Source organism: Oryzias latipes, chromosome 3, assembly GCF_053564925.1.
Source record: "Oryzias latipes strain Hd-rR chromosome 3, Olatipes_Hd-rR_3.1".
Classification (NCBI taxonomy): Eukaryota; Metazoa; Chordata; class Actinopteri; order Beloniformes; family Adrianichthyidae; genus Oryzias; species Oryzias latipes.
In genome coordinates this window covers 31144389-31169719 of record NC_136239.1, presented here as the reverse complement: position 1 = coordinate 31169719, position 25331 = coordinate 31144389, and the positions used below count along the sequence as shown (strand labels likewise).

At 39.7% G+C, this 25331-nt stretch overlaps 1 protein-coding gene across 4 annotated transcripts in view; it reads right to left on the bottom strand.

The window, feature by feature from the left end:
• unc13c (unc-13 homolog C (C. elegans)) overlaps positions 1-25089 on the bottom strand; it is a 130944-nt gene extending 105855 nt beyond the window's left edge. For all 4 annotated transcript variants that reach the window (XM_020700036.3, XM_020700044.3, XM_020700039.3 and 1 more), the window contains exons 1-4: positions 24580-25089; positions 15381-19616; positions 4702-4724; positions 4125-4171 (exon numbers count right to left, since the gene is read on the bottom strand). In XM_020700036.3, coding sequence (XP_020555695.2) covers positions 4125-4171; positions 4702-4724; positions 15381-19419 — 4109 coding nt within the window. In that variant the 5' untranslated portion in view covers positions 19420-19616; positions 24580-25089. The remainder of the gene's footprint in view (positions 1-4124; positions 4172-4701; positions 4725-15380; positions 19617-24579) is intronic.
• Positions 25090-25331: the final 242 nt, after the last annotated feature.

The following is a 25331-nucleotide window of genomic DNA, read 5'->3' as shown; positions in this document are numbered from 1 at the left end:
TATTGCTCAACATGCTCACATGTATGATATACCATAGAGGTAGGACACATTTGTTGTGAAATTCTAAACAAAAGTTTACAATAAAAAACATACAAAAAATTTGTCATATAACCAGATATCAGGTTTTTGTGTTGGATTGTCACAGCTATGGCAATTGCAAATGATCATACCTCAAGTTATAATGATACATACTTAATAGTAAATCATTTTTGGTATTTAGTATAATGAAATAAGAGCAAAGATGTAATGCATGGAGCTGTATTGTGCAACCTAAATAGATGAATGTATATTTGAGGTAAAAAAAAAAAAAAAAAACACACTGTTCTTCCAGGTCGTCATTTGCCTTTTTAGCTTCCCCCATTTATTAATTATACAGACGTATATTCTTTACAATTTCAAAGACAGATAAAAGAAATAGCATTTATAAAAGAAAAACCTTGGAATCATAAACATAAACCAAGTGGTAAACGTAGATTGTCAGTTTATTTCAGTAAAGCAATTAAAACGAATCAAAAGTCAGTATGAATAATCAAAATAGCGTTTTCCCCCAAAACAAAAAGTTACTTCCGAACGCAAGACTTATGGGTAGTACCGTTTTAGTGGGTTGAGTTGAGTTTGTGAAATCTAATTGCATTCCTCTTGTGAAAAGCTGTTTTCGAGTAAAAGTAATAATAATTTGACACAATAATAACCGCAAATTAACCGTGGCTTCCTTCCGGTTCGCCGGTAGCGTCCGTAGCTACCACCATAGCAACATAAAAATGTTCCGTCGATACTATTTTGTTGAGTTATATGAAGGAATGTACGTAGAAAAAATATATAGGTATCAAATACAATTGGAAGCTACATAATGTTGAAAACAACTGTATGATTCTCGCTAGAAAATGCATCAAAACAAAGTGTTTATAAAGCCAATAATAATAAATTCACATCAAAAACCCAGGCGATGTCCTGGCTCCTGCTAGGAAACCTGTCAGTCACGTGACCCACAGAAATGAACGAGAAAAGAATGCGCAAGTGTTGTAAAACAGTGGTCCCCAACCGCGGACCGGTAAAACGCAAGACACGTTTACCGCAGACCGGTGGGGGTGGGGGGCACGTTTACCGTGGACCGGGGGGGGGGGGGGGGGGGTATTTTCTCTTAAGTAATAATAATAACAATAATAATAATGAACGTAAATCCACTGTGTAATCATGTGCAACTTTATCCGGTCACTTTTCAAAATAAAATAAATTTCAAAATAAAAATAAAACAATAAAATGGAAATTATTTTTTCTTTCTGTGCGTCCCGGTGCAAAAATTTTCCGCGGACCGCCTGGTGCCAAGTGTCCCGCGGCCCGGTACCGGTCCACGGCCCGGTGCCTAGTGTCCCGCGGCCCGGTGCCAAGTGTCCCGCGGATGGATCGGTACCGGTGCTTAGTGTCCTGCGGCCCGGTGCCAAGTGTCCCGCGGATGGATCGGTACCGGTGCCAAGTGTCCCGCGGCCCGGTGCCAAGTGTCCCGTGGCCCGGTGCCAAGTGTCCCGCGGATGGATCGGTACCGGTGCCTAGTGTCCCGCGGCCCGGTGCCTAGTGTCCCGCGGATGGATCGGTACCGGTGCCAAGTGTCCCGCGGCCCGGTGCCAAGTGTCCCGCGGATGGATCGGTACCGGTGCTTAGTGTCCTGCGGCCCGGTGCCAAGTGTCCCGCGGATGGATCGGTACCGGTGCCAAGTGTCCCGCGGCCCGGTGCCAAGTGTCCCGTGGCCCGGTGCCAAGTGTCCCGCGGATGGATCGGTACCGGTGCCTAGTGTCCCGCGGCCCGGTGCCTAGTGTCCCGCGGATGGATCGGTACCGGTGCCAAGTGTCCCGCGGCCCGGTGCCAAGTGTCCCGTGGCCCGGTGCCAAGTGTCCCGCGGATGGATCGGTACCGGTGCCTAGTGTCCCGCGGCCCGGTGCCAAGTGTCCCGCGGATGGATCAGTACCGGTGCCTAGTGTCCCGTGGCCCGGTGCCAAGTGTCCCGCGGATGGATCGGTACCGGTGCCTAGTGTCCCGCAGCCGGGTGCCAAGTGTCCCGCGGCCCGGTGCCAAGTGTTCCGCGGATGGATCGGTACCGGTGCCAAGTGTCCCGAGGCCCGGTGCCAAGTGTCCCGAGGCCCGGTGGCTTGGGACCACTGTTGTAAAATAAAGACGTTTCGCCCTGTGGACTAACGTAGGTGTAAACGTTTGTTTTTCACAATTTAGAGCCCCTAAAAAAACGTTTTCACAGAGCGAAAAAAGATAACTAAAAACTGCATTTTTATAAAAGCCTTCTGAAAGTAAATGGTATATTTCTCACTAGAAATGTTGTCAGAATAAAGATTAGTCCTTAAAAAATCCTGTTTTGTGGGATTTTCTACCGAAAAATGAACGAGCATCCGCCATGTTTTTTTTCACGGCAGGCAAAACCTCAGAAGTCACGTGATCCTGAGAAGGCTAATAGAAAATGAATAGGAAAATGAAACGTAAGTGTCTCACAAGTTACGGGCCGTTTTTGTGAACCTGTCACGTATTTCCATGTGGACAAATGTAGCTACTACACATTTTAGGATGAGACTGGGTTGTGTATTAATATCATAATAATGCCATGCTGGGGCAGACATTACAACAGTGAAAGGGGGGGGCCTTGATTTACACGGCCAGCAAACACTGTGGATCATGCCTCCTTGTGAAAGTGTCTTACCCCCTTTATCTTACCTCGCATGGGGCAGACCTCCCACTGCTGCAATGTATGAAGGATGGGAGGCCCATTGCTGCTTCAACAGCGGGTCACTTTAAGGGAAGTTTTTCTCAGTCTGCACCTCACTTTAGCAGCTTTTTTTTTTTTTTTTTTTTTTTTTTGCTGCTTGCTTCATTAGACCTCTTTGTAACCGCAATTCCCTTCTATGCTTTACCACAAAGATAAAGCAGTCGTACTCTCCCTGGCGTCACCTCAACTATCACTCCAAGCTTCTTTAATGACCTCAGCCTGACATCGAGTTCCCATTGCTTCCACACAGATAAAGCTCCTCAACCTTTTCTGTCTGCTCTCTTAGCAACATTACTGGTTTGAACCTAAAAATACCCAAAGTGACAAGCTAAACAGGCCTTGGCCTTATTCCTAAGATCTGCTCTTACACATAATCTCTGTAGTCGTGGCATATGTTGAGGTACCAGAGGCTAAACAGGATTATGGCTGTTTTCTCTCATATGACACAACAAAACAGCTGGTGACATAGCTGCCATTTTTGCTTATCAGTGTCCTTTTAAAATTTCTCTATGCGGAAAGTGTCATACATGTGACAAAATATCAGGGCCATCTTCAAGGAAAAAAAATACTTTAGGCCTTCAAGAAATAATTTAAAGGTTTTTGAGAACAAATTCAAAAGCGTTTGGTGATGGAGGTGGCACTTCTGTTAGGTAGTAAGTCTACATCCTAGGATTCCTCAAAGTAATATTTGATAACAAGGACTTTTTCTGTGCTTAGGCAACAAGTTGGTTATTAGTTTGTTGGGCAACTTAGATTTTTAATTGGGTTCAAAAAGCGAAAAAAGCCTGAAAGTTTTAGCAGCATCTGTTTTCACAGCTGTTAATAGACATAAGATGAAGTGCTAGTTTATTTATCTGTGTTAAAGTCAAAGAAGAAATGCAAAGACTGTAAAGGTGGAACCTATAACGACTCAGGGCAGTTTGAATCTAAATAAAAACTTTTTCAATTACTTACATTGATTTGTTTAAAAAATCATCCATCAGAAATAAATATATAACGTCGAAACCAAATGTAAACTAAAAGAAAACAGCAATACACCTATGAATCATGTTTTTGTGACAGTGGGAGAACATGAAGAACAGTCAAATGTCTCAGCCAGGATTCAAACCAAAGCATTCTCTCTGTGAGATAAGAGTGATAACCACTACACCATTGTGCATCTAATGAAAGGAGTGACTTTGTTTTTGTTCCTTCTTCTTTTGTCAATATTTAAAAAAATAAACACTTCTATTTATTTTAACTAGTTTTTTTGGATGATTGTTAATAAGCAAATATAGTAAATCATGACAGAACCAAAGAACTAAAGAGTTCTGGTTAATATGTTAACAGTCAGAACAGGAAGTGAGAAGTCACTCACCCTCCACACTGCAAACCAAGCACTTTGGGATCCAAAATACTGCGGGGCTGCCAACAGAAAAAAACCACCATGTTAGGCTAAGAATGCCAGGTAAGTGCCATCAACAGACCTCCTCCCTTCCCCTCTATTCTTTCACAAACACGCACACATAAAGGGCAGGGAAGCAAAAAAGGGCATAAAAAGATAGTATGACTGTGTGCCCGGGAATGCACTGGACAGTTTAGGCTGAGATGAACAATCAGAGAGGAAGAGTCCAGCACAGAGAGACAGGAGAAGAACACCACAGGCAAAAAGACCAAATTATTCTGTAACAACCTAATTTGTGGACTCAGGACTGAGAGCTTTGTCGCTCTTGATGCTTCAGGCCAGATTTGCCTATTGTGCAGTTTTCCCTTCTCGAAAACTAGAGTACAAAAGGGATAACTAGCAGTAAGTGACCAAAAAAAAAATCCTTTCAGTTTTTCCTTCCACACACAACAGGTATACCACATTGCATCCCACAAACCACAAAACACACATGCACATGCAAAGGAATCACAACTGTCCAATGAGCAGATGATAAACAGTGACTCAACACCTGGGTATCCAAAGCGCTGGTGTCTGAAGGGAGAACACAATAAAAGGGAGCAACAATTAGAAAACAGTAGGCCAGTAAAAAATACACAGTGATATAGTTATACTGCTGGATGCAAGTATGGTGATTTGGAAAATGCAATAGAGACGCATCAACATTTGCCTCAGGAAGACAGCAGAAAACTGTAAATGAACAGCGGGTTGTTGTTAAGAAAAATGCTCTGAGCTACAGGTTGAAGATTGAGAAAATTACTCTTTGCACTTAAAAGCAGCGTGGAAAAAATAAAGGTTTCTGATTAACAATACCTGAGTTAGCAATTAGAACTGTGGGAACATGGGATGCCAGGCATTTATAGGAGACAACAACAGGCCACAACTGTAGAGTTACAATCACTCTGCTATTGATCCAAGGGGTAATATATAGCAGGATGAACACAAGCTAATGCAGTACTAGCAGAATGCAGCTGTTAATGGAAGAAATATGAAATAAATCATTAAAATGGCATATCAGGGCATCAAAATACATTCTAATCACATTAAAATATTGATATAATAGATTGACAACAGTACAATAAGTCTATGTATGTCTAGATGTTAAAAATAAATAAATAAATAAGAGAAACAGACAAATTGCACCCAGGGGTGTGCCAAGCTGCAAGCAGTACCATGGACAGCGGTAGGCTAAGCTCCTTTCAGCACAGCCATACAAGATAGAGCCATCTATTCCAGCAGCAAGTCTGCAGTAGTTCCAGATAAAGCAAGACCACAAAGATATAGGCTACAAGCTGCTGCTGGTATAAACCTCATTTCACAGGTACCTGAAATCTGTGGAACAAAAATGTAATTGATTGGTAGGAACCCTGTTTGTGTGTGTGTGTGTGGGGGTTCTGCCGTGAATCAGAGCAATGTTGAGGTGGCAGCAGTGGCAGTAAATCCTTTCAGTTTCAGAGACGATACACATGAGCAAACAGAACATAGATCAAGGCTATCTGAAGAAAAAGAAAAAAAGCTTGAACGAGGCTGATAGTGCCACCACGTCTGAACCTGCGCATCACAACCCTTGAGAAGAAGTGATCTCTGCACCGCCATATTACTACATAAAAACAAGACAGGCGGGGGGGGGGGTGCTTTTCAACAATGAAAAAAAAAACACTAGTGATGTCAACAAACTGATTTTACAGCTTTCAGGTGTCAGCATGGTGACAAAATCAATCACGATGTCAGATCAAAACTGTAGTTGTTTGAGGGCAAAAAAGGTTTGGTTCTCTGTTCCTGCAAAAACAGCAAATATCTAGCAGAAAGCAGAGCCCGAGAACACCTCTGCAGACCTTTGTTTTCTTTTTGAAGCTCTGGGAAGATGTTTAAGGTTAGAGAGGCAACCCACATGTTTGTGGCTATTTGATGTGCACCTACAGAACCCAGTAGAAAGAAAAGCAACGCTTTTTATAGCAATTTTTGTACACTGAAATTCAAAAAGGATTAAAGAGATCTAACAAAAATAATGAAACAAAATAAATGTATTGTGGCTAAAAAACAAAGGGAAAACAGTGAAAACAGCGAGAATTGTAGGTAAAGACAGTTTTAAGTTTAGACTTTAATAAAGAAGGGAACGAAACAGACTCCATCTGAATAGCATAGCAGATAAAAACTGCCTCACTATGTTTGTCAAACTCCAGGTTCTATCAGCTGATTGCTTCTTGCTGTCCAGCTGGATTTACCAGCTTTCCAGTAGTAACCGTGTGCACACTAGTTTACTGGGACACTAGTGCACAACAAAGTATTCACTACTCATCCAGTTTGGAACGATGTCAACTCGTGAACTAGTGTTCAGATATTAAGAGGGAAAGAACTGAACCTACACTAAAGCTTCTTTTGAGCTGTGCAGCAAAGTTTCCACCCAAACCAGCCTTGTAGTACACATTTGTAGCATTAAACATTGCATCATAGCCATGTTCTGTCTCTCGCTGTGTCCTGTCAAATGTCATTTTTGAATGGGTAAAAGACAAATATATATTTTTACATCAATTTCTCAAACATTTTCATGCTTTCTTCCCCTTTTTTTGTGGATCAATACTGATAATTTGATAATTGGCTAATGCCTCATTCAAAAATGAACAAATAATTTTAAATAGTTTTTGTTTTTGAGTGTGTATGTTTTGTGTGAATTTTCAGTTTCCTGTATACTTTTTTTGGCATTCGGCGCAGACAGCAAAGTAAGAATTTCATTGTGCAGGGAAACCTGTTTCTTACTGTGTCTATGACAATAAACCCTTTGAATCTTGAAATACTGACAATCCTGCAATACATAATTTACATTTGATGTTTGCCTAGGTGATATATTTGATGCATATGTAAACTTTCTTTCCAGAGAAGGAAACTGACTTAAGTTGCACTTCAGGCTTTCAGGGTCTGACCTGGTACATGAAAGACCTGAGCTGTGGCACATGAGAACAAAGAACGTTACTCCCTTTCTATGTTTACCTCCTTAACATAAGTGTCCTGTCAGATGTCATACAGATATTTTATTTCCTTTTATTTTTGTCTTTTGATGTCATTTATTAATGTTGACTTTCAGTTTGGGGACTAGATATTAGACATGGACTAATGATCAAAGACAATATCTCTTTTTTTTTACTAGTTAAGTTAGAGACTCAATTTTTAGTGAGGGACTGTAAAATCAAAATGCCTAAAAATGTTGATGAATGAATCCAAAAGTTAAATGTTTTTCCTTTTTTAACATCTCCAAAGTTTTTCTTTGCTTTCAAGCCTTTGAAAAAGGGGCATAGGAGTAAACTGGAATACTAGGAGAAATGTATTTTTACATTTCAATAAAAAAAACACACATTTTGATGCATTTAAAGTAACAAAAACTCATGTCTTCCATCTACTTTAACCAAACACTTCCACATGGCTTATTAAAAATATATATTACAATTCAGCATTACTTTTTTTAATTTAATGCTTTTAGCAGTGAACTATTATACCATTTGGATATTTTTAATAAAGTTTGTAATACAGATATTTTTGTGATATTCAGACGCATATCTATTGATTTTATCTTAAGGAACATACATTTTTTGTCTCATAACAGGGCAAAGTTATACTGCAATCAACCTCAAATCCCTGAACTAAAATAACTCCGTAAGAAAAATAAATATGTTAAAAATATATATTTCTACTGTATTTCATACTGCAGATGCGTAGTCAAAAATAATTAAGGTTTACAAATACAATTATCTACACACATGAACATATAGATCCAGTATCCATCTTTTGCAAGGAACTTACTTTGCCTCTCACAAAGTCTATCACCTTTATCAGTTGATTTATTGTGGGCCGATACGTTTCTTTGGAAGGATTAATCACCTTCAGTAGACTTCCATTTTTACAGCTCAGTCGCCTCATTGCTTTTGCCATTGCCCAACATAACCCATCTAATGAGAACCTCTAGAGTCTTTAGTCAATGCAATTTCTCATGTGGATTTTACACCAAACTTCCAGTATTTTACGCACACTAAAGTTGGGATGCAGCCTCGCAGTTGAGCTCATTCAGAGAGTGAAGACTCCTGTGATAGGTTCAAGAAATTTGATAATCATGAGTTTTGAATTATGAAGCCATCAAAATCTCATAAAATAGACATAAATAAGTTGCTGCTGTATTGTAAGTTACAGCTGGCTTTTATGTAAACTTTAAGTTTTACAGAGCAGTAGACTAAGATGGGAGATATATTCGTGTTCATGATAATCTCAAGCTCTTTGTGCTCATATAGCTGCACAACTAAATCCTACTTTCAGCTACATTATTTATTTATTCAAAGCAGCTTGCAGACCCACCTTTAGCAAAAAGAACTTTAAGTAGTTATTTCCTCTCTGAATCCATCTGAGTCTCACAGTGCTGAGAATGAACTCTGTTTTCAGTTTGCAAAACTCTCTGGAGATTCCTCCATATCGGTTGGAATATTGTAGGTCTGGACTTAAACCATACCATAAAAAAATCTATTTTTCAAGAGGTTGCTAAAGAGTTGCCAGCTAAAAGTGGACTACAGAGGCCAGCTAATAGCTTCTCATATTATTGTATGTACAAACCTGAGATCAAATATCGGCGGTGTCTGAATATACTGTGTATAAAGCTTGCAGTTTCCAGGCAAACTCTGAGTAAAGTGAGTACAAAAGGGAACAAAATTTAAATACACAGTTTGCCACAGAAGTGCATGGATGGATAGTTGGAGTCCACCCAGTAAAGGTTAGTTAGTTATTGTCAGCTAAAAAAGCTGTGCATTAAGGCAAACTCCAGGCCTCAAGGGCCTCCTTTTGCTGGTTTCCCAGAAACCATGCCTTATGTGCTTCTGATTACCATTAGCCAATAAGGAGAGTCAATGGGAGGTTGGTTGGAAAACATGTTGGGCACTAGCCCACGAGGCCTGGATTCTGATACCCCTGTATTAAAGGGAGGAGCCTAAAGCAGGTGATTAAGGAAATGGTGTATAAGGGAATGAGTTGGCAGATAAGAATGCTAAATTAGCAGCCACAAACGATCATTCAGATTCACATAAAGAACTTAGTAGGACAGAAATTAAAACATTTAGTTAAGAGAAAATATATTGCCATCAGCCAGGAGAGGTGGGAGAGGGAGAAGACAGGAAGGTGGTTTTACAACGTGAAGAGAACGGTTAGGGAGATGGAAGGTGGGGAATGAAATAGGAGGGAAGAGGTGGTGTCTAGATTAAAATCAGTAAGCACGTAAATGCAATTATTGTCAGGATATTGACACTGTGGAATATGTTGAAATGTAAACATTATGCAAGGCATAGGGACAAACTAAAAAAACAGGTTGATGAATTTAAAATTCCATGGAATATTTAGGACATTTTAAGAAACAACCAGAGTTATGTATATTTGATTCAACTTTTAAGGGAGACATGTCTGATGGGGCAAATAGAAATTGCCTTGAGTAGAACATACTGTATCAACTCTATTGACATAATAAAGCCTTCAACCCATACTCCAGACCAGTTGGTGGCGGTAATGCACCATTCTGTTGTTTGCCATAAAAATACACTAGAAGAAGAAAAAGTAGACACTGCATTAGGTGTGTCAGGTGAGTCCAAACTTAAGAAATTGCCTTTACTTGACAAATGAAACAGGTAGTGAAAGAGTTTGGCAAGTGCAGCAGGAGTAGTCCCTGTTTGCTGTGAATCTTTGCTAATGTTATCAATCTGGTTTAATCTGGATATGGTACATTGGTTTGGTGGTCTAACCAGAAAGATGAGGAAAGTAAAAATGTCTAGATGCATGTTGATTATTAAATTTTTAGGGCTGGACTGTCTTTTGCTAATGGAAATTTTAGCTGGTGTGCTAAATCTAGTCAATATTGCCTTTCTTTTTTCTTTAAGTTTTTAACATTTATTTATTTATTTGTCTTTGATCTACCTTTCTCTGTACCCCTTTCTAAAGTTCTGACTTTATTTCGTTTTAGTTTTGTTTAATCTTGGAGTATGAAATTCACATTGCCAAGACAATCCTGGCTTCTTTTGTTTTTTCACTTTTTCCATTTTTTTTATTAATAATGTAACTCTTTATGGTTACTTGGTCTTATTCACAGCCTTACCACCCTGGCCACACCCGATCTTCTGAAGTTGAGCAGGATTTGGCCTTATTATTCCTTGAATGGGAGTCTACCTGGTGCTGTAAATTACCACACCCACATGGGGGTGCTTTACAATGTGTGCATATGCTAGTTCCAAGTCTGGGTAAATGCAGATCAGGAAAGGCATCTGCTGTAAAGCTTAAACCAAATCCTGTGCAAATGGCATGAGTCACTGCGGGGATCCCAGAAAGTGGTATGCAAAAAAAAAAAAAAGAAATAGCATAATTTTCTTATTTTATTATTTCTTTTGTTTTTCTCACCTTGGACACATCCATTGCCAACAAGCCTACACATACTAGCACACATTCAGATTCCAGGGGCCTACTTGCTTTATATTCATTTTGGTTATTGTGAGTTATCCCAGATTGTGAAGGGAATAGTACTTTTAAGCACTTTAGTAAAAATGGCTTTGATTTTTGACGTATCAGCCTGCTGTCTGTCTTTGAGGTCTGCCAATAGTTCAATAGTTTACTTCAGTTCTCTCTAAGGTTCTGATTGATGGTTGTTGTTGTTGTTTTTTTTCTTTTGACTTTTTCATAGATTATTTCTGGCACAATTTTCTTCTGTAATGTCAAAAAGACCTTCAAAATAAACTGTGCTTCTTCAGGTTTCTTTGTATTTTTCCATCATGGATATTTCTCACATGCTGAATGAGACCTGTAAGGTCTGAGACATCAGTCTTTTTTATATTTCTTGGTGAATGTTATGACTTAAAGTTGAGTTTTCATTCCTGTGAAGAATGGAAGCTGGTTTTAATGTTTTTTGCTTTTAAAATGTCTTTCTCACTGTGAAATGTTGAACTCGTGTTTAGTCCCCTCCAGGCATGTGTGCAGTAAAAACTGCTTTTGTGAAAGCACTTCAGATACCCATTTCCTTTTGGCATTGCGTTACTACAAACCAGAATGCACCAGAACGGTAAACAGGTGGATGAGGCCAGGGGACATGTAGTGTAGTTTGTGCATTTTTGCTGTGTCTGCAGTGACACTTCCATGTTCCAACAAAAACATTTCCAAGACATTGTCATTCAACAGGACTCTTAAGATCATGATTCAGAGTTCACAGATGATTTTTTTTTAATTAACTAAAATAAATTGCTCTGTCTTCTCATGGAAAACGTATCGTCTTCTCAATCCCATAATGTAAAATTGATGTTTTAGCTGCAGAGGAAAACATACTCTGCTTTTCTTCCAGGAAACTTTTGAAATCCAAAAACATGCCTCCAGTATAGTTATTAACTATAAGCCTTGTTCACTGTTTACAGCACATGGAGTACTGTACCTACTGTATCTGAGCTTTTATGCTTTTAAAATGGCCTGCACAGCTTTTAACGATCAGTTTTTCGTATAATAAGCAGCTCCAGTCTACCTCATACTGTTTCACTTAGAAGTAAAGGCCACTTAGTTTTTGCTTCATTAAATAATATTTGTGTGATTTTTTTGTTTTGTTTTTTTAAGTCTGTAATTGGGGGTAGTTTTTCAATCGAGTGGTGTTTCCATATGACTTTTAAACCAAGCTACTAATAAAAAATAACTATTTTTCTAGTCAATTGATAATCCCCTAGATGCATTCAAAGAAGGTTTGAAACAGCTGTGTGTTTGTGCACCTCCATCCATAGGGTCTTTGATGAGGCAGAGTTTCTACAAGGAGAGGAGATGCATTTCTGCACTGGGAGAAAAGCCTCACTTAGTTGTGTGGATGTTTGTTTGAAGTCATTCAATTTGTTTCTCTGATAAAACTTTTTTCGAAGTTTAGCGGTCCAAAAACCAAAGCTGAACTCGGTCACACTGGTGGTGCCAGTTTCATCTGTTTGCGCGAAGGGGGGTCTAAGGGCAGGGATGCCAGTATAGCTTAGTCAGTTTGTTAGTTCATTTGAACTCTTTGTATTCATGATCCTTTTGAGTTCATGTTTTACTTCGAAGCCCATCGAGACGACTGTTGTTGTGATTTTGGGCTATACAAATAAAATTGAATAAAATTGAATTGAATTGAATTTACGCTACATGAACTGAGTGATGGGACGGATGTGGAGTATGAAAGCATGTGAAAGGGGGCTGAAAGATTTGAGTGTTTGAAGAAAGTTTAAAACCAGTCATGTGTTAACATAACATCCCTGAACTCTTCTCCTGAAAGCTGAGGCAGGTGTAGCACACTTCCACACATCTGCAACTGTAAAAAAATATTTGAAGTAAAGTTTAATGAATAAATAAGATGCATGTTATATCTAATGTACGGTTTCTTCACCACATAGCCAAGCCTCAGGTTTCTTGTATAGATACAGCCATGTTTTTATGCTTGTAGTCACTGTTTAGGCTCATGGGGTGTGTGTATCAATAGAAGGAAAGTGGAGGGCAAAAGGCAGGATGGTTATAGTTTTCATTTTTCATTTTGTTTGTTTTCTTATTTTTAACTGTAAAGTGCTTTAAGCTATGTGGCATGAAATTTTTTTATTTATTTATTTTTTTTACAAAAAAGCTTTAATTGATTATTAGCTTCTCAGAAACGGATATGTTTAATTTCTATAGCATTACAGTACTTTCATATATAAAATATATTCTCAAGTATAACACAAACTAATGTGTGGAATTTATTTTTATCTTTTAAGAAATGCTCTTGCAGGTCATTTCACCACAACACTTCTATTTATTTGCCTTGAATGTCTTTCATGGAGACTATTAAAGTCACGTTTTTTCTTCTTTTATGATATTCTGGATGAGTCCTCTTTGAGTTGGTCCTTAATTACAGCGATTTGAATAAAGCAATACGCAGGAACACCATTTTAATTTGATTATATATATATATATATATATATATAACACAGGAAACACAGTTTTCAACGAAGTAGGACTTGATGCTGCTTTGTAACATTTTCTAGCCTTGTTTACACATCTACCCTTCAGTTTTGTTTGACCACTTATTGATATACTGCCTTTTAAAAACTTTTAGCACACTTCACTTAGTTAAACATAGTTTAACCAGAATTAACTCTGGTAAGTAGCGAGTCAGCAGTCTTGCAGTATAGCCTTTATTTGCAGGAGGGAAAGAGATTTGCTTTTAAAACAGGTCTAGTAAGATTTAAGAATTGTTTTCTTCCACATGTACTTACCATGTTGAATCGGTTTTGTCTGCACTAATTTTTTCTCCGTGTAATAGTATAATTTGAGATACAATCCAAAAACCAGCAAAACTGACATCTGTTTTTGTGTACCCTATTATGTCCATTGGATGACTTAAAAATATATATATAATTCATTGTCAGCTAGTAATCATAACCCCACTAGGGTTCCACAGATTATGATCCCCGTCAAAAATCCATTCTCATAAATATTAACATCAACTTATTTAGCCAATGAAAGGTTGAGGATAACGGAAATGCAGATAAGTCAAAGGGGTACAGTGTAATTTTAGTGTATTGTGATCTAACAATTCCTTGAAGTTTAGCTGTGGGGGAAGAAACTTTCTCTGATCTTTCTAACAGTGACTCAGCCAGAAGTAGATGGAGTCACTTAATAAAAATACAACACTCAATTCTCTGCATCTGCATTTTGAGTATCCTTAAAAAGAAGTGCAATAAGTATAAAGAGGGTCTACCTCCTTTGCTCCCTCAGGAGCAAACAGCAAACTTCATGAGCCGCAGACCCCTATAAATATTCCAAGCAAGGCTGACCTGGTTACAGAATGCCCTTGGGAGTATGAATTAGCATCTGAATAATGACGCTGCTGTAGCCAGTTGAAGACTGGCATGGCAAAAGTGGCAGTACGGCGCAAACTCCCTCCGAAACTCCCAAACAGACTTACCACCAAGCTATAAGAGCACAGCTGTTAAGAGGAGCACACATCACCAACAGATGCAGGAAAAAAAGCTATACATCCAAGAAAAAGGAAATGGCACAAGCATACATTTATGGTTTTTACTGCCTTAGTAGAAAGATAAAAATTGAATGAAAACTATAAGAAATACACATTGCACATGGATTTCCTCTGTAGAAAGTGAAACATTATACATAAAGTGTTATGAGATTTCCCCGCTCTTTCTTTCATTCTTTCTTGTATTGCATCCAGCAACAGCTCATCATCATATCTGAGAGAACTATGATGTGTTTAGACTCTATTCAGTCTGTATTTCACTGATATGAAATAACAAACAAAACAATTCAAAAGGCAAAAATCATGTAAGGAACAAAAATAATACAAGATTTGACAGTAAATAAAAAGACTAAAATAAAAAAAAACAGATTTAACCTAACATAAGGTCTGTGTGTGCATTAGTGTGGATTATTACTAATCTGCAACTTCAGGTCAATTACTATTTACAAAAGATTATTTTAATTATAAATCCTCAATTTTTTTCTGTATGAAACGAGAAAGGCCAAACCATTACCGAGGAAAGCAACTGGGTTGTTATCTGTAATCGTAATAATTTTCCTTTACCTATTTTAATTGTCTGGAACTACAATGACAGATTACTGTCATGTTTCCTTTGGGGAGAATTCATTGTAGGGTTAGGAAGACCGTTACCTTTTACATTAAAAAAATGATGAGCTTTAAAAGCTCTTCCAAACTGATTTTTATTTGCCATTGGCAAGAGGCCTTTTTAACCTTTTTTTACACCAAAGCTTCAGTTCCAGTGTATACATTCTTTTGACTTCCTTAACTATTCAACGGTGTACACAATTGACGTAATTCCAGAGATTCTGAAGTGGAAAAAAGCACCTTATCGCCGTTATCACCGTTAAGGCAGTGCACTTATTGCTGCAGCCTCAGTCAACCCTGAACTGTTTGTCCGGGTTTGTACTGGAAATAATATGGTATGTCAGTGTAAAAGCTGTGCAAACGACAATAAATGAATTCTGATTCTGATTATCTAACACGATTCCGTAGTAATGTGTTGCATATCAGGGCAACACCGGACCTGGAAATCTACTCCTCTCTGAATTTAGTTAGGATAGTTAGGACCTAAATGACCTAAAAGACTAAAGGTTTTTTGCAAAAAATTAAAGTGTCACTGAGCAAGCCAACACTAAAAAAGGAAGCCATACCTCCTGCCAGAATCTGTTGCTCCAGTTCAGCCATCTGTTTTCTGTAGGCCCTCAGCGCAGCTTCCTTGAATGTGGGTCTGATGCGCTTCTTGGGTGGTGCTTCAACTGGCTTTTCCTCTGGTACATTTTTATTTTCATCCTCTTTCTTTTCTTCCACTTTTTCGGTCACCTCAATAGTCTCTTCTGATATTTCTTCTAACTCCTCTAACTCCTCCTGGAGCTCATCACCCTCTTCCATCTCCTCTGTCACATCATTGTCCTCAGTCTCATCCTGTTCTTCAACATCTACATATTCAACCATTGCATCATATTCTGCAGTGTCTTCAGTGAGCTGGGTTTCATAGTCCCCACTGTGCTCTTCATCATACTGCTCATCCAAACTGCAATCATACTCCAGAACATTTGCCTCTTTGATTTCTTTGTATTCAGCTGGGGCTTCGACATCTTGACAAGTCTCTTTATCCTGAGAATCATCATCGTCTTGAAATGTCTCAGTGTCATCAGATACATAGTCCTGAGAAATCTCACACTCTTGTGCAAGCATGTCTTCCTCTTCAGTCTCACTAGCATTAGTCCTGTTCTCCAGGTTAGCTAATACCTGCTCCATAACTTCAACATAGTGAGTCTCATTGTCAACTGGTTGTTCAGCTTCATCAACAATTTTATCTTCCTCCTTCTGATGGGGTACTGAATCAATGGGAATGTCTGCCTCTGCTTTATTACCGGAGTTGTTTGCAGTAGAAGTGGATAAAGTACGAAAGCGCCCCATAAATGTGGATGAAGAGTTTGCTGGTTCCTCAGCAGGAACAGGAGGAGTCTGTGAGCCAGACTTCCAAACTACCTCCAGAGCTGACTTGGCTCTCTGTAGAGTGGACCCAAAACCAAAACCAAATGACTTTTCAGTCAGGTCAATACTAAGTCTACTACTCCAAGATTTAGGAACTTCCTCCACCTTTTCTGTTCGTATCTCACTCTGACTGCGGTACATGCTAGAGGACTTGCTAGGGGCCTGGTGAAAGCTATGATTGACATCCAATTCAGGGAATTTTTCACTGGGACCTATTTTGGTGACATCCTTTGAAATATCTTTAGAGGCTACATTTGGTGTTACTGGAGTAGGTCCTGTTGGAGTTGCTTTAGGTGTCTCTTTAGGGGTCACTGTTGGGCTTTCTTTGGGTGGAATCTTTGAAACTTCTTTTGTGGGTTTTTTAGCCATCTCTGCAGTTACAACTTTAGATGACTCTTTTGTAGGTTCTTTGTTGACTTGTTTTGCAACTTCTTTTGGGACTTGTTTTGAAGCTTCTTTGGTAACTTCTTTAGCGGGAATTTTTTCACTTTCTTTAGGTGTAACATGTAGTGGCTCTTTAACTACAGATTTAGGAGATTCTTTAGGTGATTCTTTGGGAGTTGAGTCAGGGGTCAAAATAGGAGTGTCAACTGGTGTTATTTTAGGGCTCTCCTTTGGTGACTGTTTAGGACTTTGTCTTGGTGTCATTATAGGACTATCTTTCGGGACAGCTTTAGAAGTGACCTTTACTGCCTCGCTTGAACTCACTTTTGGTGCTATTTTAGACACTTCTTTAACACTGGTCTTTGTGGTTTCCTTGGGTAGGATTTTGGAAGTTTCTTTTAGAACTGCTCGAGGGCTTTCCTTCACAGCTGAAATTGGCATCTCTTTAGGTGACTCTTTAGGAGCTGGTTTGGCTACCACTTTAGATGAAATTTTAGCAGCAACCTTTGGACTTTCCTTTGGTAATAAATCTGTAGCTTCATCTTTGGAAGCAAGTTTACTTTGTTTCTGTGTCACTTTTGTGGATATCTTTGTGTTTTCCTTTGCAATTACCTTACAACCTTCTTTAGACTGCCGCATAGACGTTTTGACTGATTCCCTCTCTGTGATAGGAGGAATAATGTGGGTGGTTATGGGTGGTAGAGAAGATTCTCTGTCCAGCATCATGAATTCTTCATCGCCCTCAAACTGCAAATCAACCTCTTGACATTTGGTGATGTTTTCGGGAAAACCAGGAATGGTTGATGGGTCGAAAGGACTGCTAACCTCTATGGAAGCCTCTAAGCCAGAATCTGCTCCCTGCTCCAGATGATGCCAGTCTTTCCATGGTGATAGATCACCTTGTAAAGACACCTGGGAGCCACTATAGTGGCTTCTATCTCCAGACATGCAGACAAGTCCATTGCTAACTCCACTGTCAATAGTTTCTGTTGTCTCTGCCTCATTATGTTCATAAGTTTGATTATCAGGATGACTAGAGCTAGCATACCAAGAAGAAGCCATGTCCTCTTGTTTTCTCTGCCACAATTCCTGATCTGATGAGGATAATAAAGAAGAGCCATTTGCCCGTGTAAAATATTGACTTTCAGAAAAGTCTTCTGAGTATGACTGGCAAAGTTTTGAACAATCAGACTCTGAACGGCTAAGTTTTGGGGTTGAATAGTCACTCTGAGAAAGCCAACCTGGTGTCAAATCAGAGTAGTAAGCTTTTGCATGCTTCTCTGGGTCGAAGTAAGAGTCATCAGCATAGTGAACTGTGCCCGAGAAGGCTGCTTCATCTCCTGACCTGCCATGGTGGTCATGATGTCTCCTCTTCTCTGATTTACCTTTGTGAACAGGCTTTGAAATGACCATTGCATATTTGTTTCTACTTAATTCATCAAGTTCTTTATCACTGTCCATTGAGTCCCAGTCATCGCTTTCCACTACTTTATCCTTCCCTGAGACCTTTATATCCATGCTTTCATAGGTTTGTGAGACTGACATTGTTTTGTCTTTTCTCTCTTTTCCATCATGACTTAGGCTGTCAGTTGAAACTGTAATCCCTGTTCCTTTGAGTTTGTAGCATTTCTTCAGCACTACATCTCTGTCTTGGGTTGTAGCAAAAATGACAATAATTGGGCGTGGTTTTGCATTGGAACATTCTCTTTGCTGCCCTAACCTGTGAGCAAGCTCAATTTTTATTGTTTTGTGGGCATCTATGAAACCCATCTTGTCTTTCAGAATTTTATATACTAAACCCTCTGTTTTTTCTGACCTTTCTTCAGGTACATTAAGGAACCGTAAGGTTGAGTTATTAGCCTGATAGCTTATTTGTTTGATATAGTCATGAATATCACGTGTTTCCCTCCTGGACTGGACAAACCCTGAGCGAAGCTGTTCGATCTCACTTTGTACTACTTCTACACTACTGGATATCTCATCAATGGAACTCTTTAGGGCATTGACATGACCACGAAGCTCAGATAATTCTGTCTCTATTTGGCTGATCCCTTGAAGTTCCTTAAAAATCATTTCCATTACATCTTGTGTCTGACTGATGCAACCTGTTGAAGAAGACCCAGGCTCTAGAGTTGAACTCTTTTGCTGCCGTCCAGCACGGTCCAAAGATTTGCTGCGGATTCCAAGGGTTTTCCTCCAATTGCTCACCTCTGAGTCTGAGGAGACACATTCTTGGCTCTTTTTCCATTTCCTTAACTTGCGTAAAGCACCTAACCTAAGTGTGTGTAAACTTGAACGCTCCCCTCGTTCCCCCTCAGAACTGCCTTCAGATGGAGCCAGGCTGATGAGGCTCTTCCTGTTTCGTCTTACTGGCATAGTGTGCGATTTATGTTCATCCAGTCTCCTGATAGGTTTTGTCTCACTCAGGAAGTCAGAGTAGCTACTGTCGATGGAAAGGACCTCGGGAAATATACTGTCATTATTCAAAAATGGAGAGTTTCTTGGAAGTCCATTTGCGATCGCTACACGATAACTGAAAGTGGGCGATAAGGAAGAACAGTCGTTCTTTCCGTCGTCTTCTTCAAGTGATATGTTACGTGCCGAAGAGCATTTGGAGATCTTTTTAACTGTTGTCTTCAGAGTGGTAGACAAAGTCAGATTTTGTGCTTGCAAATCAGTGGACAGTTTGGGCTCTTTGTTTTCACTTCTTTCTTTCTTCTTTATTGGATTTCCCAATTTCTTTGTAAACATTCCTTTGCAAATCTTTTTAATATAGGATAATACAGTCTTGATTAGGGCAGTAACCATGGATGGGAATCCAGTGGACCGTTTTTCTCATTGGGCAAGAGAGAAAGCTGGCTGGTAATGCAGCGTTGATGAGCGTAGCACAATGAAGCTATGCCTGATGGCGATCCCCAATGCACTGTCATTAAAACCATAGACCTTGAAGAGACTCTTGAAATGTTCTTAATCCAGTGGTTTTCTTCCAGAATAGAAACATTGCTCTGTAAAAGAAAACAAAGCAGTTTTTAGCAGTTTGTCCAAAGAAATTATTTGGCATTTGTATTTCTACATATTTGTCAGTATGTCAATGCATTTAAACTTAAAGGGTAACATTAAAGGTCTTGTAGTTCGTCTTCTTCAAGATTTTTTAAACATAGTACACTTTAACCAGATAAACTTGGATCGACAGAAATCCTTAATGTTCTTTGCTTTTATTTCTAGAAGTAAGTTTATTATTTTCAAAACATTTTCTAAGCAAATTTTATAGTCACAGTTGTTGGGTTGCTTTAGGAAAGAAAGAGAAAACAAAGAAAGACTATGAAGTTGGTACAATTGAGTATATTTGCATTTGTCAGTCAAAGTCAATAGACCCAGAGTGTGCATTGATGTTAACAGCTTCTGAAGCACAAGTTTGCCAATTATTCTAATTGCTTAAGTGTTACAATACTGCCTTCTGTGTATCTATAGAGACCACAGAACACCACACTGTGCCATAGCAACACTTTGAAGCACTATTTTTGCTTTAAAAGGCTAAAGGTGACATTTCATACTTAAGAAAAACTTTCTATGATTAAAAACATCTGTTATAAAGATAATATATTCTTTACAATTTTATTTCTTTAGATTTGTATTGACTGAATTGTGTGGAAGTATTCTCTGATTGAAATGCTGAAGGAAATTACTTCCATTTTTGAACACTTGTATCCTCAATTAGTCTACTTTCTATGATTTTGCACTTGAGTTAACTATAAAATTGGATATCGAGAAAATTGTTGAAATGGAAAAAGACAGTTTTCTTTATGGTGAAGTGAGTTAAATGAGTGATGTTCTGCTGTACAAAGGACATGACAGCTGCTCCACATTAGTTCTGGGGTTTAAACCCTGATATTTCTAGAGACTCATGACCACTGATTAATGCTTATATCTGTTGAGCTGTGAAACAAAACACTACAGTTAGCATTTAGGGCTGGCCTTAGATTAGGGGCCAGGCATTAGCTACCAGAAACCTAATAATTTTCGAGCTACCACCATGATATGCAATGAACCCCACATATTGATGATTTGTTAAACTCATGGTCCAAATTTTTGCCAAAAACATAAGAAAACAGCTTAATATAATGGCCAGGTATTCTCTACCAGTTTTATTGTGTTCATCAGGATACGAAAATGGTACGAAAAAATACGAAAAAAAAAGTATTGAAATGTTTTAAATCTATCAGCAAAAGGAGCAAAATCTTTGCTTTATAAACATTTGAGTGTGATTTTATTCAATCAAGCAATGGTGCCTGAAAAGAGACTTTGGTTATTTATTTTCAGAATGTACACATTCCATATTCATATTACATTACATATCAAAATAGCTTTAACGGGTTCACAGAATTTTTAGTAGTAAACCGTTACTAAAAATTTTAGGGTCTCAAAAGAAATTGTGAATAATTCAAAACAATGCACTACGCTAGCATGTTTTTGCCAAACATTTAAGTTACTAACAGCCTGCCACTGCAATATATTTGTGATGCGTTTTTTGTAATGTGCAATACTGAGCTGACCACTATTACGGTTCATCATGAGATCTTGGATTTGAAATTGTTTGCAGGAGCAGACACTGAAACAGCAATTGCATAACGCACTGGGCTGCATAGTGGCAGTGCTCTGTCTAAATAAATCCCATTGAAGGAGTCCCAGTGTTTAATGAGTGTCGATCACCAACTAAGAGCTGTCTTTCTCTTACAAGGGCCAACTTCCTGGCATCTGCAAGTTAAGGTTTGACAAATGAAGTGTTCCCTTTTTTTTCTGGAGCCAGAATTTATTCACAAATGACTTACTAATGCCCGTGAGATATTGCCTGTATCATCCGATTAGAGTGTAATGATGCAAGAATTAGAAGAAAAGGATGACAAAAAACTAGATCACCTTGTCTCACTCGTTATCTTTTTTTATATGACAATGAAATCTGCATTATGACTTATGTGAAGACTGCAGAAAACTTGCAATGATGTCATTTAACCTATTATGGCAAGTAAACAAGATTAAAATAAGTGTTTTTTGTACTGTTTGTAATAAAGGCAAATGCAGTTTGAGTATTTTTTTATCCATAGAAAAAAAAACTGAACTTACAAGTCTTCATATTCTATTCCTAAAACAAATAAAGATTTCTCTTAAATGTTTTCAATTGTGATATGTTCAAAATTGTTTATGATAAATATAACCTAGCATCCCACATCTCTTGAAGGACTGAAAACATTTAATGTATGCTTCTGTTTTTCCATCTGTCAGAGCAATCAGAAGCAGGGAACAAGCTCCAACTGCTCCAAACTATATATATGATAACAAGTTTCTTCTTTATTGTGTCGAGAAATAATGTTTGAGCTATTCATACTACATTGAAAAGACAGTCCTCTCTTTGGCTACGTTCACACTGCAGGGCTTAATGCTCAATTCTGATTTTTTTTTTTTTTTTGCAAGGTCGTTCACATTTTCAATTAAATGCACATTTTTGTGATCTCCTGTGTGACTGTGGAATGACCCAGAAGTGACCCACATGCGCAGAAGAGTATTCAACGGGGAACGACGTCACTCGTTTGCGGAAGTAGCTAACGTTAACAATGGATGTCAACAACAGTGTCAACAGCAGAGCTCTTATTGCATTATTACATTTATTTTCACAAAGGAGCCAGCACAATTACAATCTTCTCATTTTAAGAAGGCATTGGAGCCAGGATCGTCTGTACCAACTGTTGTGGAATGGGGATGCGTATGTGTTGGGGCCGTGCGCGTGTGTTTGTGTGTGTGTGTGTAAGAGACAGGAGAGAGTGCGTGCAGCGAGGTAGAGAATGAGGGGTGCAGTGTTGGTGCGCATTCATGTTGTGTGTTGGGGAGGAAGGAGAACGGTAATGAAAGAAGGCTCCACCCAGAATAAATGCTATCGACTCTTTATTTTCTGGAGAATCCCGGAGAATCTAAGGATCCGAACACGGAAGTGAACCCCGGAGGAGGATCCACCTTGGGTCCCCCGCGCTTCTGACCACGGTCGGAAAGGGAGAAAAAAAAAGTAATTGCGGGGAAGGTTCAACACCACGCTTAGCCATTTCGATGAAAAGGTTTTTTAAAAACCGCCCGGTTGCGAGAAGAGCCCTCGAATTTGGCCTGAATAGAGCTTTCACCCCAAATATTAATCCAATCGGGGACATCGCTTCCCTTCCACTGACTGGTCTCAGCAGCATCGTCCGCCATGGTTAATGTTGATGTTCTAGTTCCCTCTTATTTCAACGCAGAATGATGACTTTTGTAGCGTATCAATGACGTAAGGGTCGGATACATGTGGCCTGGCCGGTCAGACGCCGGTCGCATTTCAAAAGATCGGATACGTATCGGATTCAGGGCCACATACCCAAGTGCCCTGGGTCGCATTTGAAAAGATCGGATCTGTGTCGTTCAGACTGTCATGAAAAGATCAGATACAGGTCACATATGGGCAAAAAAATCGGAATTGGGTCGTTTCAGCCTGCAGTGTGAACGTAGCCTTTCACTTTGAATTTGCTGACATCATGTGCACTGTTATGATCTAAATTATTTTTTCTAGCCTAATGTTAACCTAGTGTGTAGCCTAGTGTGAAAATCGGCTCCGCTTTTTTTTACATGTCAGAGTCGAGCCCATTGAACCGCATGGCTTACCTTTTAATTGTTACTATTCATCCAAAAATCAGGTGTGCTCTTTATGAGGTTTTTGTGCTCTGTCACAAAAATTAGTCAGAAAATAGGAAAATCAGGGGAATCCTCTTGTCCCGTGATTCTGCCCCTCCCATTTGTGAGTCAGACTTAAAAGACTTATAAAAAGAGTACAACCCTTCTACACCATGCATAAAGGAGATGCTTCTGTGGGTGCTCCATTACTATCTAGGGACCTATTTTACCCATTTTACCCAATGCATCTAATTAGTTAAGTAGTCTACTGCAAAAGGAATTCTACATCTCACAGCGTGTACAACTACGGCACTCCCCTTTAATGAAAATGAGTGTCACTTGGAGGCATGCTAACCTATTTCTCACAATAGTACATCTGGTACTCTCTGCTGGAAGAAAAAGAAGAACAGAAAAAGTAGCAAAATTGGAGGTTATTTCATTGTGAGAAAGTTTAATGTATATAAATATATATTCTTCTGGGTAACACTAGAACATTTTTTGTACAAACTGTTAGGATTAGATGCATATAGATGAGACATGATAGTCTGTTACGTCATGTGCACATGATTATGGATTATGGCCAAGTGTGCATTAGTGCACACGTAGGCGTGTGCATGCATGTGCATCTATGCACTGTGGTGCAAGACAGCACATGTGCCATGCATGTCTCTGTGCATGACTGCGTTCGAGCATGCGTGTGCTGCTCTGAGACAGGAGCCAATTATCCTACACTAGTGGGAGCTGAGCATTAGAGGGTGTGTGCATCCTCAGATCATATTGCCTTCACACCCATCCTCAGTAAGGCTGCATTCTGACATTTATACCCGGAGTAGTCCATCTCCACACCGAACAATACTCCTCCTGCAGCCCTTAAGGAATCCAACCTACATCAAAACAGACTCCCTCCTTTCATAAATCCAAATCTCACCGTTTTATATGGCCTGTCTGGCCGGCATCATGGCATTCAGTGAGAAACAGCAGCAATGCTCACATGCATTTATGTTACGTTATGCAGAGCAACATGGGGGGGGTGGAAAAAAGAGGAATGAGATGTGGTGTTTAATAAAATTTGGAACAATATTGTTCAAACTGTTTAGATTAGAACCAGAGAGATGCTACCATCTATCCATCTGAGCATCCTTCTCAAATAGCGCCTCATTAATCCACTGACAGGGCCACAGGGGAAGGGTTGGAAGCAACAAGAAGAGTCAAATATTCAAGCTCCCCACGTCATGCAAAACACGCATCCAGCGCCCTAACGGGCTGCGCTGCTGCACATACCTAGTGTTGCCAAATCCCCGTGCAGGACGCAAACCGTAGTGAGAGAAGCGAGCCGTGTGGAGCCGATCCCCGGGTTTCAACGAATGATCGGCGCAAGAGGAGCAGCGACGCTGGCTAAGGAGAGAGGGAGGGAGGGAGGGATGGAGAGAGAGTGGCTCGGTGCACAGCTGGCTGCTAATACCAGAGCTCACAGCATCTCTCCGCGCCCGTCCAACATCCTATCCCAAAGCCCTGCCTCCGCGTGGAGACGCGCGCACACCTCTGCTCCATGCCGCCGCTCCGGTCGGACCTCTCTCCTGAGGACGAAGCGAGGAGCTTCCTCTCAAAGCTGCCTTTTTTATGTGGCTTGCGGAGCCTCTTTTTCTGCAGACGGGCACGGGGTGTCCTGAAGGCAAAAGAAGCTGCTCGTGGTGACGCGGATGATGGGGTGGCAGAAAGCTCTGCTCCTCCTCCTCCTGGCTGCCCAGACTGAGCCTCTGCTTCCCGGCTGGAGGATCCGTCCCTCCCATGAACACACCTCCCACCCCACAAATGTGTGTGTGAGTTTGCGTATATATATGTGTGTGTTAATGAAACACAAACCCCCACATGCACACAGAACAAGAGTTTTGCTTAAAAGGAGTCTCTGACTGTACGTCAGGATTGCATGCCAATGTTGAAACCATGTACTCCTATGAAAACATAACAGTGATGTAATATGTTAATTGACCAGGCGTTTTGCCCATCACATTCATAGAGAACCAGCAGGCTGC